The sequence below is a fragment of the Accipiter gentilis genome, chromosome 6 (assembly GCF_929443795.1).
Source record: "Accipiter gentilis chromosome 6, bAccGen1.1, whole genome shotgun sequence".
NCBI classification, from domain to species: Eukaryota; Metazoa; Chordata; class Aves; order Accipitriformes; family Accipitridae; genus Astur; species Astur gentilis.
In genome coordinates, this window is record NC_064885.1 from 44,618,294 (window position 1) to 44,628,881 (window position 10,588).

Genomic DNA, 10,588 nt, shown 5'->3' on the forward strand with positions numbered 1-10,588 from the left:
TTTTATTAATATGTATGAACATGTTATTGTAGAGTATTTGGCTCCTACTGCCTGCTCTGCCCACAAAGCTAAATTTCCTCAAACCTATTGATGAAAGGGAAAGCTCCTTGTGATTATTGGTGAAAGTAGCCTTGCATAGTGGAACAGCTGGCTTAAGTATTCATCTTCAAAGAAAACAGCCCAAAAATGAGAATATTTTTTTTCCACTAAGTTGCAGTACAGCAGTTTCAGATATTTCAGTTTTCTATAAATACAAGTGGTTCCTGGTTTTTTGGCAAAAAACTGTCAATAATTAGGGGGAAAAACCCAAGTGGATAAAACAGATTTAAGCAGACTCCATCAAATCCTACCCAACCTTACTTATGTGACATTGGCCAATAAAGCCTCTATTAGCAAACATTTTAAATTAAATACTTAGCTTTTTTAAAAGATATTAGAACCTAGACCATGTATGGCATAGTTTATTACAGAGTATATTATAAATGTATTTGTCTCCCTTTCTGCACCATTTACAAGTTCTTTACAACTCTTCAAGTTTCACGCCAGTCTGCACTCAGCTGAAGTTCTCATTAAAGCACTGTCAGTATAAGAGCTTACCACTTGGCTTAAAGAAACAGTATTTTTAAAAAGGTATTTGTAGGGTTGGTCAAGGTATTTATGGTCCTTGCACGCACCAAACAGTGTTCTACATAGGAGACATTCCCAGGAGTTGTCATCTACAGCCCTACAAAAATAGCTGAAATAATTTGACAGAGAAGCAAGTACTGTTTTTTTTAACCCTCATTTTTGATCACCCCATCATCTTCCAATAAACCAGACACGTTAAACTTGCTCTAGACAGACACAAAATCTTCAGAAACTTCACTGAAACCAGTTATCTCATTTCTCATCCATTCTACACTTCTCCATTGCCACCTCACATACATACCACACTCATCCCCTCCCAGAAATAAAAAGTCAGGACTGTGCCCTTACTGCAAAGAAGGTGAATGATATCCTGGGCTGCATTTTAGGCAAAGCATTGCCAGCAGGTCGAGGGAGGTTATCCTTCCCCTCTGCTCAGCACTGGTGAGGCCGCACCTGGAGCGCTGTGTCCAGTGCTGGCCTCCCCAGTACAAGAGAGACATGGGCATACTGGAGGGAGTCAACAAAGGGCCACAAGGATGACAAAGGGACAAGCAAGCCTCTCTCCTACAAGGAGAGGCTGAGAGAGCTGGGGCTGTTCAGCCTGGGGAAGAAAAGGCTCAGGGGGATCTCATCAATGGATATAAACACCTGCCAGGAGGATGCAAAGAACACAGAGCCAGGCTCTTCCCAGTGGTGCCCAGCGACAGGACCAGAGGCGATGGGCACACGCTGGCGCACAGGAGGTTCCCTCTGAACATCAGGAAACACTTTTTCACTGTGACGGGGACTGAGCCCTGGCACAGGCTGCCTGGGGAGGTGGTGGAGTCTCCATCCTTGGAGGTATTCAAAAGCCACCTGGACATGGTCCTGGGCAACCAGCTCTGGGTGACCCTGCTTGAACAGGGGGGGTTGGACCCGATGACCTCCAGAGATCCCTTCCAGCCTCAACCAGTCTGTGATTCTGAGACTGGGTCTGCTATTGACATAGATCCCTATTTCAGTTTGTAATCTTTAATGAGCGCTAGACAAACATGCCAGTTGTCATTGTGATAGCTGACACTTCTCTATAGTACTAATTAATATTTCTGCCTTCTCTCTGCACTGTTAAAAGCATTCAAGCAAGCTGTCATGATAGAAATGCATTACTCATAGCTTTGAAAGGAAAAGAGATATATACAAAAAACCTCTTGAAATAATTTCATTTTGTAAGACAAAAAAAAAATTAAGAGAAGCATCCACCTATCCTTCGTGTGGCTGAGTAACTCACCTGCCCTGCATGAATAAAAATAGATTACCTCATAATGCAAAGAATTTACTAACACTCAATACACATTTGTATTTAAAAAGCATGAAGTTTAAAGACAGAGGAACTTTCAAGAAGAGGAATGAAGAGACAACCTTACACTGCACTTCAAGTGACCTTTTATGTCTGGAGAACCTTCTCAGAAGACAGTAGCTTTAGCAGTTACTATAAATACTTCTATCTTTACACTTTGTCAAATGTAGGAATAAAAGCAGACACCTGTGGCTGACAATCTAGATTTATCTACCAGAACTAAACCAGTTGTACTTTCGCAGGAGTCTCTCAGAAGTTTCTTATGGAATCTTTGCTGACATAAAGAGAGTACAAACAAGGTTTGCATCTTCCATGAGCAACAGAAGCTGCTAATCACCAGCTTTAAAACTGAAAAATTAATATATAGCTTCAACATGCAACAGGCCAATACTCAAATACCCAGTACAGTAACAGGGAACAATTCCTTTTTACTATAGTGTCACCTGAAGTCATAAAAGATAATCAGTACCTCCTGTAAAAATGCACAGCCTGAGAGAAATTTCAGCTCTTCAGTAGTTTGATAGCAGTTTGGTAGTCCTGCCTGCTCAAAAACCCTAAATACTTGAATATTCAGCTTTTAACAAGAAGCTTAAAAAAACTTCCATGAAACATATGCTGTTATTTCTACCATACAAGACAGCATTCAGAAATAAGCTGACTATGGAACACTTGCACTCTTCTGTAGGGGAGCAGAAAAAAATTAACCCACAGCAGCTGAGCAGAATACTCAGGAGCACAAGGTACAGAGAACCATTTATGCCAGAGCTGGTACACCACAGCCTTTAAAACAAATTGAACTGTTTCTATTTGGGAATGTCTTTCACATATCTTCCCCCTTTCCTCCTTTTAATAACTATCTCATCTGAAACACTTATAGGTCATAAATTTTTAAGAATGTATTGACTCCTCCTTGATGAAGGCATTTGAATGTTTAAACTAGGAAACAGTGCTCTCAAATGAGCAACCACATTTTTCTGTTTAGATATCCTGTAACACTCAAAAACTGAATGCATAGCAGGATAGGTTTTCCATAATCTAGGAACTGGTGTGGTGCTGGCATTACCTTATGTAATTTTTGTCATAGAAAGTACAGCAAAAAGTGAACACAACTAACTGGAGTTTTGTTTGCATTAACCATCATTTGATATCACCAACTGTAATGTTCACCTCAGAAGTCCCATCTCAACTGTTTTTACCAAATGCTGTAGTTTTAGCCATCAAACTGAAGGCACTTGTGACTCTGGAGCATGTCTGTCCCTGTTTCATTCTCACCTGCTTCTACAAACACTCGTAAACACAATCCTTCAGGAGGAGAGCTGAAAAGATTCAAGTCTGCAGCTGCAGTAGAACTCAAATCTCTAGTAAGTTTATGAGCAAAGTGAAGAAAGGGACAGTATTCAATAATAATGCAATTCTAGTATTGCTTACTGGTACGTATTTGCAGAATACTTTCTTTTTTCTTTAGGAGTACAATAAAATATGCATCTAGGGCAATACATAAGGAAACCCTTACCAAGTTGCATTAATACCCATGCCCAGTTTTGTCCTTATATTATGAACATGGTCTCAAGAGCTCAGTTTTATCAACAGTTAGTACACTACACAAATACATGATTTAGCTGAGCTGAGAGATATATGCTGTGAAGAGGTCTGCACAATCAGGTTTTCAACAGTTTAGCTGCCGTCGTTGACAGTTCACAATTGCAGCTATTCATTAGCGTTCCTGGAATACAGCCTGAACAGTCCAAGCTGGTCAGCTATCTCTGGAAAATGATCTATACTCTGCTCCTTTTCCAACATGCCTGGTAATATTTTGCCCCAAAAGTCTGCCAAACATGTAGGAGGTTTGAACAAGCTTTCTCAGTAATATTCTTTTAACAGAGGCAACATATTTCTTTCCCCCCCAAGAGCCAAAATAAAGTTAAGACAGCTGGAATATTATGCTTGTCAACTACAAATTTGTGTATACATGGGCATAAAGGTGAGTAGAGAAACTAACATACACTGATCCTGAAATCCTCTCAGGTACTCTAACTGTCCTCCATTCAAAATAATTAGTACTGCTGCTGAAGTCCAGCAAAAGAAGAGTCAGGGCAATTTTGAGATCTAGCTCTACTTGTGTTTTTATAGTATTTGTCAGACTCCAATTCGAAGTGGATTGCAATGTTCACATCTGCCTCAATAAGAGTACTATTTTCTCCATCCTTGAATACCATTGCAGTTTATTCTACTTATAGCCACATTTAGAGAGGAAAAGAAAACTACATTATGCTGTAGATCTTTCATAACTTCCACAGAACATATTTCTCTTAAAGAGGTTAGCAAATTAGACACATCAACTAAAAAAAAACAGCTTTGCTTTTTAAAGGTGTGACTTGCCAAAGACTTTTTTTTTCTTTTTTTTTTTTTTTTTAAATTCTTTTGGACCACCTACCTCCCCTCTCTTCCCCCTCAGATAAGATCTCTTCATTAATTTATTCCTCCATTATTCATCAGGTCAATGCAAGAAAGCACAGCTTTGTCTAGACTACTGTAAAAGTGTATTGGACTATCAGAACAGGAAATTAAAGGTTTTCAGACAAGGTCTTGCAAAAAAGTCAGTTCTACATCTACAGATACATAAGTTCTATATATCTGTCTATATAACCTTACACCTCCACCTCTATCTTAGACATAGTTTGATTTAAAATGGCAGATCATAAGATAGGAATAATACAAAGAACTTTCTTCAGAAAGATGGGAACTGACCAGCTTTTTGCATCAGACCTCTCTGTCTCATACTTAGTATATTTCTCCCATTCTATTTTCAAAGAATTCCCATCCTAAACTATTTTACCTTTAGAACAGTTCCTCTTCGTATTCAGAAAGGTGAATGACTTACTAGATAAATCCAGGATATTTAGAGCTATACAGTATTCCTTGACAAATCACTATTTTAGAAGATGACTATAGGAGAATGATCTACACAAGTTTGTCAAGCTTCAAGTATGTACAAATACTTAAACATAATTGAAGGTGTCAGAATATAGATACTTGCCTGCACATTGACCCTCCCCCTTCCTATGTTACATATTAATATAAAAAAGAAAAATGCTTTCCACAAATTTCTAGCTCTTATGATCACAAAGTAAACTCTCTAAACAAAACCAAGCATTAACTTCCTGAACCTGCAGGCAGCCTGAAACAGTGACTCATGATGTGTGAACTCCCTTTGTGCCCTATTAGTTTTATCAGAGGGTCAACCCTCAGCCTACTAATGACACTTGAAGGTCTTCATTAACTATTTCACCACTGATTTCAGTAGATAAAGCAGCTGGACATAAGCCCATGGGACCAGTGGCACAATTTAAATGGCTGGAAAGAGGAAAAAAGCAGGAGCAAGAAGAGAACAGCAGACAAGCAGGAGACAGTTTTATAACAAAGCCTCCTCAGTGAGTAAAGCAAACAAAAATAAAGTGGTAAAACAGCTTTAACAAGCTGCTAGGTTTTTTATTTTCTCCTTTCTCTGTCTGAAACCAGTGGAAGGCAGGCTACTGTTTGAGGGGAGCAAAGAATAAACTTAGATCTACTAGCTCAGTATGCATCTCCTACTTTGTATGAAGTCTAGGCCTGTTCAAAGTAAGCTTTTATTGCTTCTCAGTATCGCTACTAAAGAAAGCTATTCTAAGCCAGGAGAGACTCTCATGTACCATATAGCTCCTTGCTTAGTGTACCACTTCAGCAAAGGACAAGGTTTTATCATCCAGTGCAGAAGTGGACATCCGAGAAGTACACATTTCTCTTCAGATAACCACAAGTTAGTTTCTCTACTGAACATCATAATGTGGCACATCAAAAAGAGCACTTGGCATTTAGAGTCCATTCCTATTTCTTACTTGTAGTTCTCATAGTCAAGTTTCTGAAAAAGTTTCTTTAGAAACAAACACACGAAGCAATGCAGCAAGGTGGCTCAAGTTCAAAGACAAAACTACAAAAATAACTTTAAAAAATCACTGTTCAGGGTAAGAGTACCAAGAACTGCCTCACTAGTGTGCAACGCAAAGTTAGCAGCCTGCAGCTTTGAATAAGGACAAGTTTTTCCTTATCATTATATAAAGTGATTAATCCGTCACAGATAATCATGTCTGTTACTACAATTTATATAAATACGAAGTATTAGAAGCCATGCAAAACGAAAGCAAAACACATTCCTTTCTGACTCCTTAATCATCAGAATGATTAAAAACGAGACAAATCATCTTCTGATAATATACTGAGCTATGAAAAAAAACCTACCAGCTTGAAATCTAACCTTATTTGCACAAAGAAGAGTTTGTCAGCTGGGTCAGCAAGCCTCTTAAGGTAGGTTAGAAACTGCTAGAAACTTTTAACTGTTTAACTTTTTCTTTTAAGTCCTTTACTGCTTTAATCAGAACTAGCACAATTCTCCGAAACACGGCTTTTGCTTGCATAAAGGCATTAGCAGAGTTACTATCTCAAACACAGCTCCTGTGAGCACAAGGCCTGCATTACTGCAGCTTTAACTCTCCAAACACTAATTTATCTTTGAGGTACGCTCTCCATCCACTACACCCTAACCCCCCCCACACAGCTGCTTTACTAAAAGGCACTCCAAGCAACACCAACTGTGGTATCTTAAAGTCTGATACTCTCCCAAGGTGAGGGAAGTCTTACAGGATAATTCAGCACATCAGACCTTCTCTCCTAATGGTGTTACTCTGATTTTTAAAAATACAAATACATATAACCCCCATGTATTTCATTCCTCCAAATTGCAGTAATCCCAACAGTAAACATTAATTACATTAATTCAATTCTCAAACACTGCTCTCCCTGAAAGTCTTATTTCAAAAAAGTCAATTAAGAACAGTTTTGGTCCTTGCACTACCCTTCAGAGCAGTCTGACAAGTCTCTGGGAATAGAAGTCACACACATGCTTCCTCTCTCAGGTCCTCCAATGAGTCTGCTCATACTACACACCTTTGTTACAACTAGTAGCTCCAAATTACTTTCCTATAAAGAAAACTCACTGTAAGGTTGTACTTTCCACTGTGTCCACATCTTTGCCCAAGTAAGTGGTGTCCATTTTTTTCCAATGCAAAGGACCATTACCTGCAGAGCTTTCACTGTGTGAGGACATAAAAATTCATATCCAGATGCAAGTACTTTCCTTACTAACTGATACTATCAAGTGCAAACATAACAGAGATTCTTAATTTTTATCCTGCTGTTATAAACCTTGAAGTTTTCCGAGACACCTCACCTGATGGCCCTGAGATAGCACTACACTTCTATTTTTAACAACACTGCAATATAGTGGTGTTGATAAATCCATTTTAAGCTGGCTGTCATTTGAATGCTTTACAATGTGTTCAGGGGAGAGAACAGACTTCATCACATACTGAGCAACTGGGTGCAGAAGGACAGTTTTCAGTCTTTAATTTGCAAGAAGTCACATTATTTGTGCATTAAGCAGCTTTCAGGCTCTCTGACTCGTTTTGTAAGAAAACTAATCACACTGACAGCCTAAGAACAAGTACAGTTCACTAGTTGCCTAAACTCTTTGCTATGTTTTTTACCCTTAAAACCCCCCCCTCCAACCCAGGTAATTTCAGTATGTCTTTCTGAAGATATGAACTCACAAAAACCACCTGACAATAACATGACAGTTGATTTTTTTCCCCTTAAAAAAAGGTATTTTTATGGCATTATAAAATAATTCATACCTGTCTTCATCACCATCAACAGGAATAGATATGCCAAACACAGAGCTGGCAAGACTGTTCATAGGAGTACTCGCAGGTAACTGAAGAGGATTTGCTAGAGTGTCTGGAATGGGAGGCTTCACAAGAGGTTTATTTTCAGCTATAAGAGAAAGTGGTGGCTGAGGTAGGGGTTCCGATTTTCTTCTCGTATCATCAATCTGGCCTACTAAGGATTGAGCTTGAGTCTGAAACTGTCCGAGGTTTGACTGCGGCAGATTTGCAGGTACATTAGGCGAGCCTTGCATTAACGAGTGTCCGACATGCTGTGGCTGGACAACGCCGGTACTTCTGCTGACAGAAGTGTGGCTAGTCAGCTGGGACTGGACTAGCGTAACAGGGACATTTGGCATAGTAACAGAAGTGGTGGTAGACACACTAGGCACACTTGTACCGGGCACAACCGCAGGCACGTTCTGAACTCCAGAGACCGCAGCATGGGGAGCACCAGGCATTCCGGACACTTGACTGCTTCCACCCATTTGATGCTGAGTCACAGATTTCTGTTGCACAACCCCTGTATGTCCAATGCCTTGCTGCACCACACCTCCTGGTTGCGGAACGGCAGTCTGACTAGCTTGTGTCTGGCCACTCTGCATTAATCCTGATCCCTGTCCGACTGCTTCGCCAGGCTGCGCTGACACCCCCATCACTGGCGCTCCCACAGGTGAGGGATTTTGGCCGGTCACCTGGCCCACAGGAAGGCTGGAAGCCACAGTACTTGGAACAGAGCCCGTAGTAGCCTGTTGAATAGCTCCTTGAGACTGCATAATTGTCATGTGCTGCATGTATTCGGTCTGACCAGAAGGCTGTGTCGGCAGTAGATGCACTGGTGGAATCTGGGACTGAGAATAAGCAAATTGTTGAGGCTGAGTCACTGGTATGTTTGCCTGCTGCACCTGCTGCTGTGCCACAGGAATGCTTGGCTGTCCTATTGTCACATTTGGAGGTGCCATGCCTTTCCCGTTGGGTCCAGCCTGTGCAACACCCTGCGTATTTACCTGTGGCTGCGATTGCTGTGGCACCATCATTTGCTGATTTGCTACCGAAGCCCCAGAAAACATAGGCTGAGCAGTACTTTGAGGCATGGCCCCACCTATGGGTTGCTGCGGCTGCTGTTGTTGCCCAATGACAAAATTAGGTTGCTGTAGAGAGGACTGGTTCATTTTCTCTGTCTGGAACAGCTGCGACACAGCAGTCAGGGAACTGTCAGCTATAGAATCAGGGCCATGGGCCGATGCTGGCACAGCCGAGACCACGACGGAACCTCCTGTGGCACCAAGGCCGCTGTCCCTCTCTTGAGCAGCCTGCTCGAAGGTGCTGCTGTGCCTAATGCAATCTCCAGTCCTGCCCAGGACACCACCACCACCATCCGAGTCCCGGTCATAATACTCCATACACGTCCATCGTCCTCGCCTGTAGGGCTCCCCCGTACCATGGTCCAGCTTGATCACCCTGAAGCGCGAGCTGCATGCAGCAGCCACTGTCTGAGACATCGTCCCAGGAGCAGCAGATGCAGCAGGCCCTATGGAGGGCAAGGGGGTCTGAGCACTGCTGCCTCCTGCCACAGCAGTGCCAGGGGCAGCAGCAGGCAGGGGCACAGCGGAGCTCTTGGGCACGGCCCCCCCATTAGGGGCCACAGCTGGCAGAGCCGCAGCTACCCCACCAGCAGCCACAGCCAGCTGCCCGTCCAAAAGGAGGTTGGGAGAGACGCTGCCAGGAGTTTCGGCCTCGCCCACATTGTTGAGAGTCTCCTCGGAGGAGCTCCGCTCGCAGACGTCCTCGGGGCCGTAGTCAGTGGCTCGTGAAACATCAAAGATTTCAGAAGACACGTCCTCGGTGCGGGACTCATCCGGGTCGTCCAGGCTCTCCGTGTCCTCGGTGATGCTGCTGGCCACCTGCGCCGTGGTCACGCTGGTGATCTGGAAGCAGCTCTTCTTCTTGGCCGGCATCTTGGACATGTTGCCTCCGCGGGGAGGGGCTCCGCCAGCCGGGGCGAGGCGAGCGCGGTGCCGGGGCGGGCTGTCACGGCGTGCCGGCCGGGCCCCCGGCGCTACCGCACATCCTCCGGCTGCTTCCTGCGGCGGGCGGGCGGGCCGCGGCGGCGCTCCCGCTGGCGGGCAACGGGCCGCGCGGGGGGCGGCGGGGCTCCTCCTCTTCCTCCCCGTCCGCAGCCCTCCTCCCGCGGCCGGGACGCGGGCCTCCTCCTCCTCCTCCTCCTCCCCGCCGCAGCCCCCGCTCCGAGCGCGGCGGGACCGGCCGAGCGCCCCGCGGCTTCCTGCCGGCCTCGGCGCGGCGCGGGCCCCGGGCGGGCTCGGCGGCCGCAGAAGCGGGCCCGCGGCCCGGCCCGGCCCACGCGAGGGGCCCCGCGGCGGCCGGGCGAGGCCCAGGCGGCCCCGTCTCCCCCGCCGCTTCCCGACCCCCCCCCCCCCCCGCCCCCGGCCCTGTCTCCGCGCTCTACCTGGAGACCAGCGCCAGGCGCATCCTGCTCGGAACCAGCCCGCGGGCGAGCCCCACGGGCAACACGCACCCCCCACCCCCTCCCGGGGCGGGGGGCGGGGGGGCCGGCGCGGCGGCGGCGGCGAGGAAGAGGAGGAGAGGCGGCCCTTTCGCCGGGCGGGAGCGGGCGGCCCCGCTGCGCTGCGCCGGCCCCGGGAGCGCGGGCTCCGACTGCGGCTCCCCTCGCCCAAGATGGGGCTCAACTTCTGCGCTGCACCCTGGGAAGAGGCGGCGGCCACGCCCCCGCTCCCGACGCCGCGGCGTGGTGACGTCACGCCCGGACGGAGCTTGGCGGGGCGGGGAGGGGAGGGGGGGAGCGGAGCGGAGCGTTGCGGTGGCCCTTTTGGAATGTGCCACCGCCCGC

At 45.7% G+C, this 10,588-nt stretch overlaps 1 protein-coding gene across 2 annotated transcripts in view; it reads right to left on the bottom strand.

The window, feature by feature from the left end:
* The window catches only part of TSC22D2 (TSC22 domain family member 2), a 30,248-nt gene extending 20,244 nt beyond the window's left edge, over positions 1–10,004 (bottom strand). The window contains exon 1 of one of the 2 annotated variants that reach the window (XM_049802499.1): positions 7,690–10,004. In XM_049802499.1, the coding sequence (XP_049658456.1) occupies positions 7,690–9,686 (1,997 nt within the window). In that variant the 5' untranslated portion in view covers positions 9,687–10,004. The remainder of the gene's footprint in view (positions 1–7,689) is intronic. The other variant, XM_049802500.1, reaches the window with a different exon arrangement.
* Positions 10,005–10,588: the final 584 nt, after the last annotated feature.